Here is a 22,286-nt window from a genome sequence, read left to right as displayed (position 1 = left end):
TTCAACTCGTGAGAGAATGACGTGCAGCCCAGAGGCCTTCCGGGAAAGTGAAGTAGAATTAGCCACTGAGGTTAGTGGGCTATTCTTGGAAGTGGGGGGAGAAGAGAAAGAAAAAAAAGAAATAGCGCTTGATGAAGGCTTTGCAAAAAATCAAAAATAGAATTACTCTGTGATCCAGCAATTCCCCTTCTGGGTATATCCCCAAAAGAACGGAAAGCAGGACTCGAACAGACATTCACGCGCCCATGCTCACAGTGGTGTTATTCCCAGTAGCAGAAAGGAGGAAGCAGCCCAGGTGTCCATTGAGAGCTGGATAAATGGATTAATAAAATGTGATCTCTCTATTCAGTGCACTGTTATTCAGCCTTCAAAGGAGGGAAATGGTCACATGCTACAACATGGACGAACCTTGAAGACATTCTGTTAAGGGACATAAGCCAGATATGAAAGGGCAAATACTATAGAATTCTACTTATATGAGATATCTCCAGTAGACAGATTGATAGAGACAGAATGGAGAGTAGAGGCAGCCTTTGATGGCAGGGGCAGGAGGGGGTGGGGTTTAGCTCCCTGGGGCTGGAGCTGACCAAGTGTCAGTCTCCACAGATTGAAATTTTTTTTGAGCACCTATGTGCTGTGTATTCAATAGAGAGCCAGACATTCATGACCCACGTTCTCATGGCATTTAATTCTAACAGGGGGACAGACGGATGTTAGTCAAAGGCTGCAACAATCACAACGTAATTGTGAATTGGTCTAAGGGTTATGAAGGAGAAAAGCAGGGTACGTTGCAAATGCCCAGCCCTGTCTGGGGAGTGAGCAGGTGACAGTGAGCTGGGCGCAGAAGGTTGTAGGGAGTGAGGAGAGACCAGGCAGGCCTCCAGCCCAGAAGGGAATCTGAGGTCTGGGAGAGAAATTGAGGCCAACCTCATACTTCAGCCTGGGAGCTAATAGGTTGACAGGGATCAGCATGGAAGCCCCATGCTCAAGGCAGCTGCTATAGGAATTGCCCTGGGCACAGGCTCAGAAGCGGCGGCGGGGGTGGGGGGGGTCCGCCTGTCATACCCAGTGTCCAGGCAGCTGCAGAACACGCAAGAAGAGAAACCAGGGCAATGACCCACATTTTTTCGCCAATCTTAGTGTGTCTAGCTAGGACTAGAGAGTGCGGTACTTCCATCCTTAACATCTCCTAGGGATGTGTTAAAATGCACATTCTGATTCAGTCGGCCTGGGCTGCAGCTTGGGATTCTGCCCTTCTAACGGCACCCAGGTGATGCCAACGCTGTGGGTCTGCAGACCACACTTTGGGGAGCAAATACATAGAAGACCCGGAAAGTGCATCTGGGTGAGCGCCAGTCATTCCACGTGCGTTAGAAGGAATCAGACTCTAGCAATGATCTCTCTCGCCCAGCCTGGGTTCGCAGCATTTGCCCACACTGTTCTGCCTCCCTCCCCGCCCCGCTGTCTGCTTGGAGGCCACCCAGACCCCTCTGTGAAGAGTGAGTTCCAGGGCACCTGGTCTGCTTCCATAATTGCTTGGCTTTCTGCGGCTCCAGCATCTAACTGGTTAATTGAATCTGCTGGTGGGATGAGGTGGGTGGGGAGGTGGGGCAGAGGAGGAGAGGGGAGGTCAGGAGCAATGCTGTCACCAGCCTGCCTGGGGAGACCTCAGGGCTGAATGGGCACCAGAGGACATGCTGAGAAAGCGTTGGGGTTTGGGCAGCAGGACTGGAGAAGCTGAGGGCTTCCAGCAGAGGAGGGAGGAGGAAGCCCGTCTGAGAGGGGCATAGCCATTTTGCGAGAGCCAGAAGCTCCCTTGAGACGGAGAGATGCTGTGGGTTTGTTCTGGGGCGCAGATGTTCCCCAGCATCTGGCCTCAGCCCACCTCTGCCACACCTCCTCCCTGCAGCCTCCCCACAGCCTCTGTCTTCTCTCCCCACCCGACTTCTTGGGCACCGGGCCCAGCTCCGCCTGCTAGAGAAACGGTTGCATGGCCACTCAGAGTACGGGTTGGAGTGAGATACAGGTTTTGGTTCCAATAGCACCTCTACCACTCAGCAGGTGTATGTGACCTTGGGCAGATGACATCCCTTTCCTATAGCTCAATTTCCTTCTCTTCCAACCTTCCAGCCTCAGTACATCATATAAAAAGCTTTAGACAGTGCCTTGTACATAGTGCTCAATAAATATCACATGTGATGATGATGGTGATGGTGATGATGATGGTGATGGTGGTGATGATGATGTTGATGGTGGTGATGATGGTGGTGATGACCATGGTGATGATAATGGTGATGACCATGGTGATGATGGTGATGGTGGTGATGATGGTGATGGTGATGATGATGATGATGATGGTAATGATGGTGGTGATGATGATGGTGATGACCATGGTGATGATAATGGTGATGACCATGGTGATGATGGTGATGGTGATGATGATGATGATGATGGTAATGATGGTGATGATGATGGTGATGACAATGTTGATGATGATGGAACTTGCCATAGAAGAGCAGACCCTGGAATTATACAGACTTGGGTTTTAATCTTGGCCCCACTGTTAACCAGCTGTGTGACTTCAAGCAGATGACTCCACCTCTCTGAGTCTGGACTTTTATCTTGTGTAAAATGCAGCAAATCATTCCTATCCTGGGAATTACAGGCAAATCAGCCCATGGACCTGCCCATCCCAGAAATAGCCCCTTGGAAAATCGTGCCTGTTGTTTTAATAATTCCAGAGTGTGGAAGAGTTGAAATGCTGGCCCTTTGGAGGTGAGTGGCTGGGACCAGCTGCCTGTGGTCGCCTCCCGAGCAGCGCCCTCACCTAATCATTGTCACCCCAAAGCTGCCAGCTGGCACGGCATCCAGGAGCCGGGGGCTGACCCCAAAGCTGCGCCAGCTGAGCCACAGAACCAGAGCGGTGTGTGCTCCCCACAGTGCCCTGGGGTTGGCAGTGGGCACTTGGCTGCAGACCCAAATCCAGGCACAGGAAGTAAGCGGCAGAAGTGGGGCAGGGAGACTAAAGCCTCCACTTTCTAGACAGAGGGTAATGAACGTGGGCCCCTGGGAGCCGGAGTGTGGGAAATATTGCAGAAGGAGGCAGCTCCAGAAAGGAGGATGTATGAAGTCCTGGGCTCACCCCGGAGCTGCCCCCATAGAGTGGATATGACCCTCAATGGTATAGGAGAGACTTTGAGAACTGAACTACAGTGTAGACTACTGGCCCGGTCTGCAGCTGGGCCCTGGCGGGCACAAATGAGGGACAGATGTGCAGAGCCCTGCAGAGACTTTGAAAGCTGAACCAACTTTGGCCTAACAGCACCCAGAAGGCAGGTAAGAACATGTGGTCTGAACCGAACCTACTCAGCTGCCTGGTACAGCCAAAAAGGATCAATATATTTAGTAGGATTCAAACAAGACCTAGAGAAAAATGAACGATTGGGACTTCATCAAGATAAAAAGCTTTTGCAAAGCAAAGGAAACAGTCAACAAAACCAAAAGACAACCGACAGAATGGGAGAAGATATTTGCAAATGACATATCAGATAAAGGGCTAGTATCCAAAATCTATAAAGAACTCATCAAACTCAAACAAGACCTAGAGTCTCATAATATTCAAAAGGTCTAGGGTACAATCCAGAACGACCTGATTCACAGAGAACCAGCAAAGTCTGGCAAATTCTCAGAGGAAATATAATCGGCAGCCACCCACCACAGGATGACCCAGATGTTGGGATGATCACACAAAGACTTCAGAGCAGTTATCATAACCATGCTCCAAGAAAGACGGGTGAATCCTCTTGAAAAGAATGGTAAGACAGAGACTATTGCAGGTTAGTAGAGAAACAGAAGATAGAAGAAAAGAACCGAGTGGAAAATTTTGAACAGAGAAGTACGGTACCAAATAAAATATTCACTGGATGGGCTCCATAGCAGAATGCAGGTGATAGAGGAAAGAGTTAGGGAACGTACAGATAGATGAAGAGAAATTACGTACTATGAACAACAGAATAAATCGATGGGGTAGGGGCACCTCGGTGGCTCAGTCATTAAGCGTCTGCCTTCGGCTCAGGTCATGATCCCAGGGTCCTGGGATCGAGCCCCGCATCGGGCTCCCTGCTCCACGGGAAGCCTGCTTCTCCCTCTCCCACTCCCCCTGCTTGTGTTCCCTCTCTCACTGTCTCTCTCTGTCAAATGAATAAATAAAATCTTTAAAAAAAAAAAAAAAAAAAGATGGGGTAGAAAAGAGGGACAGAAGGGGAAAGTAGAGACCTGTGGAGCAATATCACAGAGCCTCATATTCAAGTCATGTGAATCCCAAAAGGAGAGGAGAGAAGAGAAGCAGTAGGGAGCATTGGGTTGGTGGTGGGTGACTTCCCCCCAGAGGCCACGTGACTTCCTCAGCAGGTTGCTGGACCACAGGCTCAGCCGAACCACGCCTGTCCCTCCCTTCCCAGAAGGTGTTTGCAAGTCACGAGGAGGCAGTATCGCCCCGTGGTTCGAGTCAGCCAGGGCTTCAGCCTCTGACTGTGGGCAGGTGACTTTGCCTCTGTGACCCTCAGTTTCCTTGACCAAACCACAGGGACATTGTACTTGTGTTTATAGTGGGACTCCTGTGTGTTCATTATCTCATTTAATCTTTCAGTAAACATAGAAGGTGTGATCTGCTCTATGGCCATTTTTCAGCTGGGGTGACTGAAGGTCAGGGAAGGGAATGACAATGAGTTGAGCCAACTGCAAAGTTGGAGGGACTGGTCCCCACAAGACTGCCCTCACTTTGGACCAGCTGGCTAGATATGCAGGGTCCCCGTGCTCATGCAGTTTCAATAATTCACGAGAATGACTCAACAGGACTCAGGAAGGTGCTCCTTAGAACTATAGTTTTATGATGGCAAAGGATGCAAATTAAAAGCAGCCCAGGAAAGAGACACACAGGGCAGAGTCCAGAAGGGGTCCGGACGTGGGGCTTCCTGTCATTTTGTCCCCATGGAGTCATGGACGGTGTTACCTCCTCTTGCTCACTACGTGTGCAGTATGCACAGAATATTGCCAACGAGGGGAGCTCACTGAGCCTGTTGTGTCCAGAGTTTTTAACGGGGCTCGATCCCATACTCTCTGGGAGCTGACCATCAGCCTCCAGCACCTCCTGGAGGTCCAGCTAATACCTCTAGTCATTGGTTTCTCTAGGGGACCCCAAAGCTGTCACCATAAATCACATTGTCCATGGCTAGAGCCCTCAGGCGAACAAACACCTCTGCCGGATATTCCAGGAGCCTGGAGATCACCTCCTAGGAGCCAAGGGCGTAGACCAAGATCTCTCTTTGGATAAGATGAGTTCTTCACTACGCAGGAAGTAGCTGGTCACTGATGCAAGTCATCCAGCTGGTGAGTGGTTGGGCCAGCCTTCCAACCCAAGCTGTTTGGTTCCAAAGTCTTCCTCACTCTTAACCTCTACACTTTGATGAGCATATGCATCTCCTGGGGATCTTGTCAAAATGTGGATTCTGAGTCAGTAAGTCTGGGAGAGACCTGAGCGTCTGTATTTCTAATAAGCTCTGGGTAACACTTAACACTGGAGTCTGAAGACCACACTTTGAATAGCAAGAAGACACTTTATCTCTTCTCCCATGTTACCCCAATATGTCCAGAGCACAGAAGGCAGTGTGAGTTTGGAAAAATAGCACAGGGCAGGTTGAGTAGAGCCTGTAGGATTAGAAGCTATATATATATATTTTTCCTAAGTGCATTGAAAAGCCTTTGGAGGGTTTTGACCAGGGAAGTGCTATGATCATGTTTTAAAGTATCCCTCCACCTGTTGAATGAAGAATAAAAGCGTTGTCAGAAGACAAGAGGAGGAGCCAGGAGACCATCTGGGAGGCTGCAGCGCTGGTCTAAGGGAGAGGGGATGGTGGCTTGGACCAGGGAGGTGGCAGAACGGTTTCAAAGAAGTAACTCGTGGATATAATGTAAGAGGCACAGTCAACAGAAAGTGCTCATGGATTAGATGTAAAGGACAATTCTCTATGGTGGCAAGCTACTTAACTCCTCTGAATGAAGATTCCTCATCTGTAGATTTCAGCCCCCTAACTCCTAGGGTGTTGTGGGGACAAAAGGAAATGATCGATATAATGTGCTTAGCACAGCGCTTGGCCCTTAGTGAGGGCTTGGTGGGTTATGGCCTTGAACCTGGATGTGGGCCGAGGTGGAACTCCAGCCAAGCGGTCAGGAGGTGGGAGCAGACCCCTGCCACCCTGGGGCTCTCCTGGTGGAGCGCAGAGCCCGCGGTGGCACCCCCGCCTCATCTTTCCTCCAGAGAGCTCCTCGAGCTGCCAAAGTCCATCCACCCAGGCGGTAAAACTTGGCTAGATCTTAAGTGTTCATTTTGGGCTCCCGTGGCAGCCTTTAAAGACCAGGCCAGCTGCCAGGGCTCCTGGGGAGTTTTTACTTCATTTGCGTGGTTGTTTAATGATTTTGGTGCCTTTAGAGCCTCACTCCAGGCACATCCCCATGGAGGAAAGCTTCAGGGGGCTGGGGATTTATCCAACCACACGTGTCCCTGCAGAGCCCTAGCTAGGGGTGGGAAAGGGGAGCCAGTGAAGGTCAGGTTCAGCTTTGCCTTGGGCCACCGTGTTGGCGAGAAACAGCTGGGCTCAGCAGCCAAGGCCAGTACCTGGTGGGTGCAAGATGAAGGCTGGCACATAGAAGAGATCAGAAACCAAGAATATCCTTTCCAGACAGCCCTTCTGTCCCTTGCCTTCTCTTGACTGCTCCAACCCAGAGCTGCCAGTCAGCGGGAGAAGGCTTAACCTTTGAAAGGCTAGGGACTGTGGGGCATAGGCTGAGTGTCATTTCTCTCCCTACATCTCAGGAAACCTTGTGAAAATAACTTTGGCTTAAAAGTCCAAGAACCAGGTCCAAAAGAGCTTGGTTGCTGAATCATCTCAAGCAGGAACCTTTCATCTCATTGAGCCTGCATTTTCTGTCTGTTGGACGCATTTAAGATCTACCTTGAGGTGGCTCATTCTGTCTCCAACAATGACAAACAGACACATCCGCAGCACTTCCTATATGCCAGGTGCTGCACTGAGGGTTTCGCGTGAATTAACTCACTGAATCCTCATAGCAGCACTATGATGTAGGAATTACTGTTTTATGAATGCGGAAACTGAGGCTGTGCTAGAAGTAGCATGCCCCAGGTCCCGGGGTCAGGATTCAAAGTCAGGTGGTCTGGGTCCAGAGTCTGGGCTCTTGGTCATTGAGTTACACAGCCTCGAATATTTATCAAGCCCCTACTTTGTTGAAGTGCTGTGCCTAGTTGCTGGAGAAATAGCAGAGAGGCAGAAATAATTAATCCTTCCCTGATGCATGCTAGTTGGGGTGAGACAAATCAACACCTAAATAATAACAGAGTACGGTGACAGGGGCTGGAGCATCACTTTAAACTGAGTAATACAAGCTGAGAAAGGGGTGGCTGTGCAAAGATCGGGAAAGGAACGTTCTAGGCAGAGGAATTGGCAAGTGCAAAGGCCCTGGGGCCAGAATGAGCAAGAAGGTGAAAGTGGCAGGAGTGTAGTTAATGAGGGGAGTGAATTACACGTGAGGTCAGAGCAATAAGTAGGGGTCATGGTAAGCTCAGATGACAAGTATCTATTGAACACCTACTGTGTGCCTAAGCCTGTTAGGCACTGGGGAAACTAGGGAGCACGACAGATGTGGCTTGTGCTTTCACAAAGGAGTGAGATGATATGTGTGCGGGGATACTTAGCACATAGCAGATGCTCAGTGGGTGTAATTTTCTCTTTCCCTGTGTGTAAGTTGATGTGAAAACTGCTCCCCTGGGTTTCTTCCCAGCCCCCAACCCCCACACTAAAGCAGGATGTAGTTGGCCTATAATGGCAATCATTTCTAGAGACGGTCTTAGGCGAGGGCATTATTCGCCCACAAGTAGGTGGGTGAAGAATAAGCAGAGTGGGCAGAAGGGTCAGCCTTCGCTCTCTCTGTGGTGCCCCACACTGGCCAGGGGAGGCAGGGTCTTTGCGGCTTAACTCAAGGCCACTTTCTTTGTGATCCTGAGTTACAGAGCAGGCCCAAGAAGAGTCTGGACCATAGTTCTCATTATGTGTTTGCTTTTAGGTTTTTTAAGATTTTTTTTTTTTTAGGGGAACCTGGGTGGCTCAGTCGGTTAAGCATCTGCCTTTGGCTCAGGTCATGATCCCGGGGTCCTGGGATCGAGCCCCATATCAGGCTCCCTGCTCAGTGGGGAGTCTGCTTCTCCCTCTCCCTCTGCCTGCCACTCTGCCTACTTGTGCTCTCTATCTCTCTGTCAAATAAATAAAGAAAATCTTAAAAAAAAAAAAAAAAAGGTGGTTTGGTTTTTTTTAGAGATTTTTATTCATTTATTTGAGAGAGAGCGCAAGAGAGAGTGAGAGAGAGAGAGAGCACAAGTGGGGTGAGGGGCAGAGGGAGAAGGCTCCCCACTGAGCAAGGAGCCCGATGCAGGACTCGATCCCAGGACCCTGGGATTATGACCTGAGCCGAAGGCAGACGCTTAACCGACTGAGCCACCCAGGCGCCCCTGCTTTTAGGTTTTATTCTGCTTAATTTTATTGAGGCTGGAAAAGCAAAAGAAAGACAGCCTACGGATGATTCGTGGGTGGGATCCTCTTCCTTTCTTGTTCAAGGTCACCTTGGCCTCTCAGTGGTGTCTTTGGTAAGGAGGGTCCAGGACACTTAGGAGATGCATGGACAGCTGTGTGATAAAATAAGGGTCCCCAGCCTTACTTCAAGAAGTTTCCCTAAAGCCTCAGTATGTCCCTAAGGCATTTAAGAACTGGGGCAAATCATTCTTTCCCAGGTTATTGAGTGTGACTCAGAAAAGAAGGCACAGAAGGGGTAATGGGAAGGGCAGGAATTCGGTAGCTCTTCTTCCCACTCGTAATAAGAGGCAACCTTCGTTAGGCTTAGTAAGTTCCAGGCACAGTCCCAAGGACTCTCTCAGTGGATCCTCACAACAACTAAACGAGGGAGGTACCGGTGTTATGCCCATTTTACAGAGGATGAAACTGAAGCCCAGGTGACTTGCTAAGAGTTCCTGTGTTAGCTGAGGTCAAGGAAGGCTGCTGGAGTAGATCAGCCGTGCTGGTTTCTGGTTTACTGGAGTCGAAGCCAATCTCTTGCTCGCACTCCAGTGTTTGTGGGGCCTTTCACTAGTGGCCTTCCATGCAGGGATTCAGCGACCCAGGCCCCTTCCGTTTTGTGGCTCTGCCATCTTCTCAGGCCTTGGAGGGTTTCACCTCCAGCTGGTGGTTACGGGAGAGAGAGAGAGGGGGGCACAGAGAGAGAGGATTTTGTGGGAAGTCTTTATAGGCCGGGTCTGGAAGTTATGAATATCACTCCACTCCCACTCCGACCCTCTCGGCTACAACTCCCTGCAGGGGAGGCTGGGACTGTAGTCCAGCTGCTTGTCCAGGAAGAAAAGGCTCACAGCCATCTCAGCCATAGGTACCCAAGGGGGCACATAAAAGCCGGCCTGGGCCCTGAACAAGCTTGCTTCTCTGCTGCCTCCCCAAGCACCTGCTGCCCCTGAGTTCGCCATGAGCGTCAGCCTGGGGGGATCCCACCTCACCGAATCCCAGGCTCGGGGACTTCCACCTAATAGAGCGGTCCTCGTAGTGAATTTACCACATAACCTTTTGGCTGCCAAGTGCTGGGCAGCTACTGACGTAGAGAAGGAGTTAGACCCGTGGTTCTCGGCTGGGCTGATGTTGTCCCCCAGCGGACATTGGGCGGTGTCCGGAAGCATTTGTGGTTGTCACAACTCCAGGGGTGCTGTTGGCATCTAGTAGGTGGAGGTCAGGGATGCTGCTCACATCCCACAGTGCATGGAACAGCCCCCCTGGTGGCGACCACCCTGAGCTCGAGCAGTGGGCTCTGCTGGTCTCGGAGTTCGCCGGGCGGGGCGGGGTGGGGGGGAGCCTCTGTGAAAGGCTCAGAGCCAGTTTGCTCCAGTCATGTGCCCGTGGGAGGCATGTTTATTCTCCCGATGGCATTTTTTTTTTAAGATTTTATTCATTTATTTGAGAGAGAATGAGATAGAGCATGAGAGGGGGGAGGGTCAGAGGGAGAAGCAGACTCCCTGCTGAGCAGGGAGCCTGACGCGGGACTCGATCCCAGGACTCCAGGATCATGACCTGAGCCGAAGGCAGTCGCTTAACCAACTGAGCCACCCAGACGCCCTCTCCTGATGGCATTTTAACCTCCCCACTTCTTGTGGTTTTTCTTTGGCTGCCTAAGCATGAAGAATTCAGGGGCAGAAACCCGAGTGCATTTGTGCTCATCTGTGTAGATTTTTCAAATGGCTTCCCTGCTTCCATAAAGATTTGGGCAGACAGAAGCATCCTGCTCGGCACACGAGCCCGTCTCCCAGGTGGTGTGACCTGGACAGATGGACTGCCGCCTGGCTCCGCAGGAGAGGGGGTGGGGAGCCCTCTCAGGAAGAGGAGCAGAGTATTTTTAAATCTGGTCTCTGCTCCTCCCCACCTTGTGGCTTATGGGTGCCTGTCACCTGCATGGGGTGACACCAAGGGTTTACAAGGGAAAAGGGGTTCTGGTGGCTTCTCAGTGTTGTTATGATAAGGAATATATGTTTATACACATATATACATATGTATACGTATATATAGTGGAACTGTACAGGAGAGAGTAGAATAAAAAGTAAAAATCCCTAATTCTCCCTACTTAAAGGTAATTAGTCCTCACAAGCCTTCTTTCTAGGACTATATACACTTCTGTGTACGTGAATGTGCGCACGTATGTACGTGTATACGGGAGCAGATGTACACGAGTGTATGCGGGGTCTCCATCCGCTATTGTTCGTATCCAGAATAGATAGGCTTTTCTGCGACTTGGTCTTTTCACATAAGAGATCTTGGACATTTTTCCATACTAGCATGTTTATATATATATATATATGCATGCAAACCAGGCACTGTGGATACAATAGTGAACAAATTAGACAAAAATCCTGGTTTCATCAGATGACTACTTGAATGTGGGAAGACAGGTAGTAAACAAAGCAAGTAACCATATGAGGGCCATGTAGAGATGAAGTTCAGTGCTAAGGAGGAAACAGAAGGAAGGAAAGAGAATAGTGAGGGATGGGGGGAGGATTGTGATTTTTTCCAAGGTGGCCAGGGAAGACCACATGGAGAAGGTGACATTTGAGCCAAGACGGGAAAGAGGTCAGAGATGGACCACGTGGATATGGATGGGGGAAGAGCGTTGCAGCCAAAAAGAATACCAAGTGCAAAAGCTCTTACATGGAAGGGAGTGAGAGCAGGGAGATCAGTGTGGCTGACATGGAGTGCAGATTTCCCCTAATTATTTTTAATGACTGCATGATATTTTATTAAGTCCAGGAGTTGAAGAATTTATTTAATTAGTCCCCTGTTGATAACATTGGGATTCATTCCAGGGGGTTTTTTTGCAGTTAGGAACATTACTGGGGTGGGCACCCTCAACATGTCTCCGCAGATGTGTCCAAATGTACCGTGAGCTAAAAATGCAGCAGTGGGCTTGCTCCGCCAAAGCATATATGTTTGTCCATTTGGATAGCTGTTGTCAAAATGTGCAGTCCGGGGATGCCTGGGTGGCTCAGTTGGTTAAGCGTCCGACTCTTGATTTCGGCTCAGGTCATGATCTCAGGGTCCTGGGATCAAGCCCCACATCAGGCTTCCTGCGCAACGGGGAGTCTGCTTGTCTCCTTCTCCTTCCGTCCCTCCCCCTACTCTCTCTCTAAAATAAATACATAAATAATTTTTTAAAATTTGCAATCCCAAAAAAAGAAAGTGGCAAAATTTTACTCTTTTGTGTCTTCTTGCAGTATGCAATTGAAACAGATGACTTTGACAAATGCTTTTATGCCTTTGTGGCCCACGGAGGCCTCAACTCCTGCCCCCCCCCCCCGCCAAGGACTCTGGCAAGGCTGAAATAAGCAAGCTTTGAAAATTATGAAGTGCTGAACAACTATGAGGTGATATTTTTTACCTTTAAAAAGCATTTTGATTTTTAATTCTGTATTATATAATACTTCAAATATATGGGGAAAAAAATCACAGGCAGTCATGGACCCCCCACCCAGATCTGTCTCAGATTAGTTTTTCATTTCTCAGTTGCCATAGGCAAAGCAGTTCCACATTGGTCACTGGCTTCAAAAACCCAGGGTGTGCAATTATTTCATTTTGAAGGGAAATGAGTGAAAATGTGATAAATGGACTTGATCAAGATGTAAAACTTTCGCTCTTTGAAAGACATAGTTAAGAAAATCAAAGAGTAAGGCACACCCCAGAGGAATTTTTTGCAAATGGACTTGATCAAGATGTAAAACTTTTGCTCTTCGAAAGACATAGTTAAGGGGCGCCTGGGTGGCTCAGTCGTTAGGTGTCTGCCTTCGGTTCAGGTCATGATCCCAGGGTCCTGGGATGGAGCCCTGCATCCGGCTCCCTGCTCGGTGGGAGGCCTGCTTCTCCCTCTACTCTGCCTCCCTCTCTCTCTCTCTCTCTCTCTCTCTCTGTCTCTCGTGAATAAATAAATAAAATCTTAAAAAAAAAAAAAAAAGAAAGACATAGTTAAGAAAATAAAAGAGTAGGGCACACCCCAGAGGAATTTTTTGCAAAACCTGTCCAACAAAGAGGCTGTATCCAGAATATATAAAGAACTCTAGTAACTCAGTAACAAGACCGCTATGAAAGTAAAACAATTGAGTTTGTGTGTTTGTTTTTTTATGATCTCAACATTTTATGGAGGACCTTTAAAAAAAATTGGAAGACTTACTCAGTCAACACCTGTATTCCCACCACCTAGATCTTGCACTGTATATTTTGCTGTTTTCTTTACCACACATCTATCTATCCCTCTATTTATCTCAGTTCATTTTTTTTTCATGCATTTCGAGATCAGTTGCAAACATTAGTCCCATTCGTTTGTTTTTTAAAGTTGACTTTTTGTTGAAGTTTAGCATACAGAAAATCATTACATAGGCATGATTGATGAAACCATTGGCTGTTGGTGATTAAGTCAGTCTCCTGCCCATCTCCTCTCTCTGGAGGCTGGGGGGTTGGGATGGACTGAAAGGTCCAACCCTCTAATCATGCCTTGGTCTTCCTGGCAGCCAACCCCCTTCCTGAAACTATCTGGAGACCTCTGCCACCAGCCATCTCATTAGTATACCAGAAGACACCCGTCACTTGAAGATTCCAAGGGTCTTAGAAGCTCTTGGGTCATGAACCCCGGACAAAGACCAAATATTATAACACAAGATGCTCTTATCACTGCTATCACTTAGGAAATTACAAGGGTTTTAGGAGCTCTGTGTAAGGAAGTGGGGGCAGAGACTAAATATATTTTTATTATGTCATTTTCATGGCTATTCATTTGCATATAGTCTGTGCCTTCTTTCTGCTACAATGGCAGAGAAGTTGGGACAGAGACTATAGGGGGCCCTTGAAGCCTAAAGTCTTTACCGTCTGGCTCTTTATGGTGAAAGCCTGCCCACCCTTGCACTAAAGTAACACCTCCGGGCTGTCTTTTATTCATCTTATTTTTATACTTTTTTAAGATTTTATTTATTTGAGAGAGAGAAAGCGCATGAACGGGGGGAAGGGCAGAGGGAGAGGGAGAAGCAGGCTCCCTGCTGAGCAAGGAGCCCGATGCGGGACTCGATCCCAGGACCCCGAGATCGTGACCTGAGCTGAAGGCAGACGCTTAACGGACTAAGCCACCCAGGCGCCCCTATTCATTTTATTATTTGCTTTATTCTCTGTTATCTTGTATTTACTCGCCCAGGGAAGAATTGACTTATCTGACTGGGAACCTGGTGGGTTTTCATCTGAAGGTCCATGGTCTTCTGCTGGATGGGATTAAGGTGTTAAAGATCTCCCAGCCCTCCTCTTCTCTCTGGGGACCTACCTGCCCACAACAGGGAGGGAGCATTCTCTGTAGCTCCTTCAGTGAGCCTGCTGGTCAGGCTTGCCCCTGCCAAGACGAGGCCTGCACTGTGTTTGGTCAGAGAAGTTTAATTCCAGGAGAGCAAATAGGGTCTGGCCCCTTTCTATAATCCAGCTAAGCTACCAATCCAACTGATACTTTGTTCTGCATCTAGCACAATGTACCTAACCTGACCCCATGAGAATCCCCTGGGGAGCATGTGAAAAACACTGGCACCCAGTCCCCCACCCCGCAAACCCATCGACAGCATCTCTTGGGCTGAGGTCTGGGCACTAGCATTTTTTTAAAATCCCTTCTGAGGGATTCACATGTTTGTGATATTTCTCCTTTGTTTTCCCAATTGTTTCTCAATTATTTCAGAAGACAGAGAGGGGGAAGATTTGGTTAGTTATCCCCCTGAAGCTTCTTTTTTTTTTTTAAAGATTTTATTTATTTATTTGAGACAGAGAGAAAGCACATGAGAGGGGGGAGGGTCAGAGGGAGAAGCAGGCTCCCTGCTGAGCAGGGAGCCCGACGCGGGACTCGATCCCGGGACTCCAGGATCATGACCTGAGCCGAAGGCAGTCGCTTAACCAACTGAGCCACCCAGGCGCCCTGTGTGTGTGTTTTTAAAGATTTTATTTATTTATTTGACAGATAGAGAGCACAAGTAGGCAGAGTGGCAGGCAGAGGGAGAGGGAGAAGCAGGCTCTCCGCCGAGCAGGGAGCCCGATGCGGGACTCGATCCCGGGACTCCAGGATCATGACCTGAGCCGAAGGCAGTCGCTCAACCAACTGAGCCACCCAGGCGCCCATCCCCCTGAAGCTTCTAACAGGTGTCTTGCAACTAGCTCTGAAGCCAGTTTGTAGTGAACATTTCCCCCAGAGCAATGCCAGCATCTCTAAGACATGTGTACAAGGATGATCCTCTTTCAGATATATACATTTTGGTTGTTCGTGTAAAAACAAGCACATTACGTTATCATCACACTTTTAAATGCTTCCTCCTAGACGGTGTGATTCAGACCTGAATGTGATGCTTCAACCCATAGGTCATCTTTATAAACGCAGGCTCCACGTGGCTCAGTTTCCACACAGAGGAGTAAAGAAATGGTCCAGCCGTGGTCCAAAGGAATTTCAAAAGGAATTTTAATCTTTTTTTTTTTTTAGGATTCATTTTATTTATTTTCTTTAGAGGAGGGGGGTGGGAGGGGCAGAGGGAGAGAGTGTCAGGCAGACTCTGCACTGAATGCGGGGCCCAGCTCAGGGCTCGATCTCATGACCCTGAAGTCACGACCAGAGCGGAAACCAAGAGTCAGATGCTTAGTCGACTGTGCCACCCAGGCACCCCAAAAGGAATTTCAATCTTGACTCCTGTGCCTTGAGGAAGGAGGAAGAGACCTAATCCATAAGCCATGAAGACAGTCCTCACAGACCTCTGCCTCCACTCCCCAGTTTCTGGTGGTGGGTTAATGAAGGGAAACCCCAGGTCACATGCTTTTCCCTTAAGGCAGTGTTTCTCAGCCTCAGTGCCTGTGGACATTTTGGGCCAGTAGATCCTTTATTTTGAGGTTGTCCTGAGTACAGTAGGATGTTTAGCAGCATCTCCTCTCCAGTGGTGACAATCCAAATGTCTCCTAACATTGGCAAACTTGGGGACCAAAATGGGCCCAGCTGAGAACCACTGCATTGAAGGAATTGGAACAACTCACTTTAAGCCAGCATTTCCTATAGACCTGGCCAAAAGGGGTCTCTACTCTAGGCCTTGTGCTTTCAGTGGGGTGAGAGGTCAGAAGGCAAGCCCAAGGAGTCAAGGTAACGTGCCCACCCCGTGCTCAGGCCTCTGTCCAGGCCCTCCTCAGGAAAGCAGGCCATTGGTGGTGTGTGACCTCTAGACCCAAGAGATAATGATAGACTTACCTTGTAAATAGACATGTGGATCAAATCATTTAGTGCAACCGAGAATCCATAGAATGGGGGCTGACACGCGATAAGCACTATATAAGGGTTAGGTGCTAGTATTATATTTTTCATATCAATAGTCTGGAGACATAAAATGGCTTCCTTGTTTGCTGCCCACCTGCAGAAGAGGCCATTCAGATGTTGGAGGCAAATGTGACCCCCCTGGGCCCTACAGAGATGATGGGGCAGACTCCAACATAGCACCTTCGTGAGGGGACTCTTGATGCCTCTTGTCCTATAGGCCAGCTTGAGGGCCTCACTCCCCTTCAAACACACATGCATGCACTGTATTTCTGCTCCGAATCTTGTTTTTGTCATGTAGCGGGGTCAGTGGAAGGGGGAATGGGTGAGACTTTTCTGAGACAAGAGAAGGAAAAGCGTTGCTGGGCTGAGTGTCCATCCCTGCTCTGCCACATGCCGGCCCTGTGACCTTGGGTGCTCCACCTCCGAGCCCCTGTGAACCTCTCATTCTCCCTCTGCCAAAGGATATAAGTAGTGCCTTCCCTAACAGGACTGTGGTGTGGATTGAGTCAAAAAATGTATATAAACTACTTCTCTCAGTGCCTAGCATACAGGACTCAGGATTTGGTATTGCGGTGGGGTTTTTTTCCTTTTTTTAGAGAGTGAGAGAGAGCGTGCGCATGTGTGTGTACTTGTGCAAGGAGGGGTGGCGGGGGAGGGGCAGGGAGAGAGGGAAAGAGAGAATCTTAAGCAGATTCTGCGCCCAGTGCAGAGCCCAGTCTCACAACCCTGAGATCATGACCTGCGCCGAAATCAAGAGTCGGACTCTTAACCGACTGAGCCGCCCAGGCGCCCTGGTATTGCTGATTTTTAATTACAATAATCCTGTTATCTAAACTGTCATTTTGACCATTGGAAGGAAAAACATCTGAGCAGCTGCTATGAATCACAAAATGAAACCTCACTCAAGTCGTGGATGAAACTTCTTAGAACCAAAGAAATGTTAGAGTTGAAGACGGCCTTAAAACCTACATAAACCCACCCACTGTATAAATGGGAAAACTGAGGCCCAGGCAAAGGATATGATTTACCTAGTTTTGAAGAAACACCTGAAACAGCTTCTAGCTTTCAGAGAGAAGAAGAAAAAAGAGGGAATGCTATAGCTTGAGGAAGTTTTGCAAAAGTTGACGAGAGAATGGGTACCACCTTTGTTGGGATGTGTCAGGGCTGGCCTCTGGAGAGCGGGGGACAGGAGGAAAAGGGACAAGGAGATTGCTTTGGGGCTTCTCTGAGGGTTGGGATTACTCCTGAACATCCAGACCAAGTGTGGGGATCCCTCCGCACTGAGGAATTAGGGAGGACTGGGAAACAGCCCAGGATGGGTTTTGCTGGCTTCATGCTTTTTTTTTTTTTTTTTCCTTATAGAAATGTGGGAATAGTGCAACTGAGTACCCAAGAGGTAGACTGTGGGGCCTGTGATCAGGTGGGGTTCTGACCATGACCTGGGGCACCCCTGCACTGTGCTATCAGCCTCGAAGGGGCATGTGGGGGTATCACCTTGGAACCAAACATGCAAAATGGGGAGCTGTCGAGGGGCACCTGGGTGGCTCAGTTGGTTAAGCGACTGCCTTCTGCTCAGGTCACGATCCTGGAGTCCCGGGATCGAGTCCCATCAGGCTCCCTGCTCGGCAGGGAGTCTGCTTCTCCCTCTGACCCTCCCCCCTCTCATGCTCTCTCTCTCATTCTCTCTGTCTGTCTCTCTCAAATAAATAAAATCTAAAAAAAATTTAAAAAAATAAAAAAATGGGGAGCTGTCGAGATTTTTTTTTTTTTTCCTTTTAATTTGCAGTGTTTATGACACCCACATGCTAAGTCATCCAGCTTCCCTTCCAGACCGGCTGCCTTGGCAAACTAAATTAGCACCCCAAAGAGTTTAGCTCTTGCGGGGAAGAACAGATTCATTTTCACAGCAAATATCAACATGTGAAAGCCTCAGCTTTGTGCCTGACTCACTCAGGGCACCTAGGTTTTGACTGGAGCAGTGAGCGATCTGCCTGTACCTCCCTGGGCCTCTGCCCCCCGAGCCGTAAAATGGGCCAGTGATAGCAATTGTCTTAGAGCAGTGGTTCTCCAGGGAGAAGAAAGGTTAGATGATGCTCCTAGGGGATGTACGGCGATGTCTGGAGATAACTTTGGGTTGTCACAGCTCGGGAGGGGACAGCTAGTGGCATCTTCCAGAGATGCTCCTCAACAACTTACGCTGCTCAGAACAGCCCGGCAACAGAGAACGATCTGGCTCAGTAGTGCTCAAGGTGAGAAACCTGACTCTAGAGGGTTGATCCGGAGAGTTAGCAAGTTAATCCACATGATGTGCTTAGCCCTGGGCCATACGTATAGTAGGTGCTTAATAAAGCTGCGTTACTCTCCACGCTCCTTCAAAGCCTGGTCCCTGAGCCTCTCATCGTGCTTTGGTTTTGCAAAGCGGTTTTGCTCACCTAACTTGCCATGGTGATTGGTGCCACAGAAGCAGACAGATATGTTGGTAATCCTTTAGAGGTAAGTCGAGCCTAAAATTCCAGAAAGTGCAATATGCCAGGTATACCCATGCCCCGTCTGAGGGTGGAACTGGACTTTGGTGGCTCGCCTGTCTGCACAGGGGGCCATCCTCTGAGACTGTCGCATCAGGGTGCTTGAGATTTGTTAAGGCTACGGAGAGAACACGGTGTGACCAGTAACAGAGCACCTTGCTGGGCGAGGTGGTTGCCCTACTCTGTAACCGTTGGGGGGACGGGCACTAAACGGGTTTTGTGTGAGTAAATCTTCCACCGACTGCATCCCCTCCCCTTTGATGTTAAAAAAGGCTTTAAGTTTTTTACTGTGTTTGATAGAGAACTTGTCACACTCCCTTTGACCCATTAACCGGAACCCTGAGCTTTCTGACTGATTCAGTCATGACAATAAAAATAAATTATACGGTTGGATATACCTTTGGCTCTGAAGCAGTACAGGGTTGTTTGCCCCTTTACTAAATGGCCACATTCTACTGTACTTTTCAAAAGTTCTTGGGTGCTTGGGTGGCACAGTCGGCTAAGTGTTTGACTTTTGATTTTGGCTCAGGTCGTATTCTCAAGGTCGTATTCTCAGGGTCGTGAGATCGAGCCCCACCCCGGGCTCCACACTCAGCACAGACTCTGCTTGAGATTCTCTCTCTCCCTCTTCCTCTGACCCTCCCCCTGCCCTCTCTAAATAAATAAATAAACTCTTAAAAAAAGAGAAAGTTCTTATATCTGCTGGTAGTTGCAATCCACTAAATTAAGTTACTGCAGATGGGGGCACCTGGGTGGCTCAGTTGGTTAAGCGTCTGACTTCAGCTCAGGTAATGATCCCAGGGTCCTGGGGTCGAGCCCCACATCGGACTCCCCAGGCCTGGCTCCCCACTCAGCAGGGAGTCTGCTTGTCCTTCTCCCTCTGCCCCTCCTCCCACTTGTGCTCACTCTCTCTCTCTCATAAATCTCGGGAAAAAAATTTAAAAATTACTGCAGGTGGGGAAATCAGATGACCAAGTTTATTCAGAGTATGTCTAAATCCATGAAGAGTAAATAGGTTCTTAGAGAAAATGTGAGGAGCCCTCTCCATGGGTTTTGTGCACAAATTCTGAATCTTTTCTGACTGTTGCAACACCTTTGTGCTACTCTCTGAATTGTATTGGTCGTTGGGAAGCCGCTTCCGGACGACTAGGGTACACGGTCCAGTAATACACTAGGGACTCGCAGTAGAATGAGTCCCCCGTAACAACCAGGAGGGATATTTGGGGATGCCTCACGACAAAATTTCTAATTGTGATTGTTTCTAAGGAGGAGGAAAGTGGGGATCTAGTCACACAGAATTGGCTTCCTTTGCAGGGTTTTTGCTGCAAATACTTCAAGTTGTATCACCAACTAGCTCAGTGACTTGGTTTCCTTATCTGTAAAATGGAGGGCTTTGGGTATCTGGCCCTCTGTCTCTGAGCCCCTTTCTGGATTCTATAGATATCCAGTCTTAATTCCCCATTTCTCCAACAACATGCTCCCTAGAATTTACAGTGATAGAAAATCTTGATATTCTCCCAGGCAGCTTTTATCATAGAAGTCATTAGTTTTCTTCAGCTCTGGCTTTGTTATAACTTGCATTTTAAATGTTCGATTTTTAAAAGATTGTTAAGATTACCATAACTTTACCAAGTGATTTGCAAATGTCAAAGCCTGCCAATTAACTCAGATGGCCACAGCAGTGACTGCTTTCCATCAGAAAGGCTGAATCACTTAGGAGCACCTACCTTGCAAGGGCCAAGTGATTCACCACACCAAGGAACTTTGCAAACTGGGAAAGGGAGCGTAGGATATTAGACTGCCTTTTAGTCTTCTTTGCCTTCTGGCGATTTAGATGTGGATTCTCTAATGGCAACTTTGTTTTGTTTTTTTCTTTTGTTTTCTTTCTTTGTTTTTTTTAAGATTTTATTTGACAGAGAGCAGGAGAGCACAAGCAGGGGGAGCAGCAGAGTTAGAGGGAGAAGCAGACTCCCTGCTGAGCAGGGAGCCTGACATGGGGCTTGATCCCAGGACCCTGGGATCATGACCTGAGCCAAAGGCAGTCGCTTAACCGACTGAGCCACCCAGGCGCCCCTGTTTTCTTTCCAAAACAATATGTACTGTAAGAAGTGCAAACCATACTTACATGATACAGAACGCAGAAAGTTCCCTGTCTCCCCCCCACCCCGCCCCCCGGAGAGAGCCACTCTCAACAGTTTGATGAAATTCCTCCAGATTGTTTTCTACTCTATATATTAACTTTTTTTTTTTTTAACAAAAAAGAGATTGTGTTTACATATACTATTTTGCAACTTGCTTTTGTCTCCTAGCAATATGTCTTGGAGATGTTTCTATTTTATATATATACAGGTCTATCTCATTTTACAGCAATGTTGGTTTCCATGACATTATTACATCAGCAATGATTTAATTAGTCTCCGCCAGTCTTTGGATGCTCCGCAAAGCTGATCCTAAAACAATGACCTGGGTTCAGATAGGCCACTAAGGAGGTGACCCCAGGAAGTACTATTAAGAGAGTGGAAAAGGGAGGCAAGCCAATCAGGGATATTTGATGAGTGGGTAACTGCAGCTTGGAAGATCCCCAAGACCATCAAGTTAAGTGATTCGCTGGAAGGACTCACAGACTTAGCAAAGCTATTATACTCATGGTTACATTTTATTACAGAAAAAGGAAACAGACCAAAATCAGCAAAGGAAAGAGGCACACAGGGCAGAGTCCAGGCGAGAACAGATACGAGTTTCCAGTTGCCCTCTCCCAGTGGAGTTGTGAGGACAGCACTTCATTGTCCCAGGAATGATGTGGGGAGACACACACTCGAAAGGGCGCCAACCAGAAAAGTTCACGCAAGCCTTGGTGTCTGGGATATTGATCAGGCGATCAGTCCCGTAGGCGTCCAAGTGGCTGACCCTAGTCTCCAGCCCCTGCAGAGGTCAAAGTGCTATTCATAGAGTGGCCCAAGGACTCGACCATAAGTCATCGTTAGCATAGACTGGCGTGGCCCCGGCAGAGGGCTCCGGGTGCTTGAGAGCTGGGGGTAGCCTCTAGGGTGGGCTGGAGAGGTGGACAGGGCACCACAGCCTCAGGTACACTTCTTCATGGACGTTTTTTTGTTATTTACATTTTTCACTCTCACAATGTTCTATTCTAGAGCAGGAGTTGGCAAACTTTTCTGCAAAGGACCAGATAGGAAATAGTTTCAGCTTTGTGGGCCACACAGTCTCTTCTGCAGCTATTCAGCTCTGCTTCTGTAGTGCACTGGCAGTCACAGGCATTGTGTAAACAAACGGGTTTGACCGGGTTCCAGTAAAACTTTATTTACAAAACACAGGTGGCGGGCCGATTTGGCTTAGAGGCTCTAATAACCCAGGTATTATCCAATATCCAATATCCAGAGAATATCCTTGTATGTATATCTTTGTCCATTTGTGCAGATAATTCTATGGGATAAATTCCTAGAAATAGAATTGCTGGATCACAAGTTACAACATTTTTGGGGCGCGTGGGCGGCTCAGTCGTTAAGCGTCTGCCTTCGGCTCAGGTCATGATCCCAGGGTCCTGGGATCGAGCCCCACATTGGGCTCCCTGCTTGGCGGGAAGCCTGCTTCTCCCTCTCCCACTCCCCCTGCTTGTGTTCCCTCTCTCGCTGTGTCTCTCTCTGTCAAATAAATAAAATTAAAAAAAAAAAAAACAAAAAAACAAGTTAACAACATTTTTATTTCGAGTACATACTGTGAACCTCTCCTAAAAGTTGAACCAGCTTCCCCTTTCACAAGCAATACATGAGAGTG

At 48.3% G+C, this 22,286-nt stretch overlaps 1 protein-coding gene across 12 annotated transcripts in view; it reads left to right on the top strand.

Moving 5' to 3' along the window:
* The window catches only part of SYT17 (synaptotagmin 17), a 190,953-nt gene that overhangs the window by 52,782 nt on the left and 115,885 nt on the right, over window positions 1-22,286 (top strand). Inside the window, exon 8 of one of the 12 annotated variants that reach the window (XM_064592598.1) lies at window positions 11,885-12,122. The exons of the other annotated variants lie outside the window; for them this stretch is intronic. Coding sequence (XP_064448668.1) covers window positions 11,885-11,895 — 11 coding nt within the window. The 3' untranslated portion in view covers window positions 11,896-12,122. Of the gene's footprint in view, window positions 1-11,884; window positions 12,123-22,286 lie in introns of those variants that run through there. 12 annotated transcript variants of the gene reach the window in all.

This window comes from Mirounga angustirostris, unplaced genomic scaffold (genome assembly GCF_029215605.1).
Source record: "Mirounga angustirostris isolate CCGP_5_RB_7025 unplaced genomic scaffold, mMirAng1.0.hap1 SCAF_5, whole genome shotgun sequence".
NCBI classification, from domain to species: Eukaryota; Metazoa; Chordata; class Mammalia; order Carnivora; family Phocidae; genus Mirounga; species Mirounga angustirostris.
This window is presented reverse-complemented; position numbering and strand designations above follow the sequence as displayed.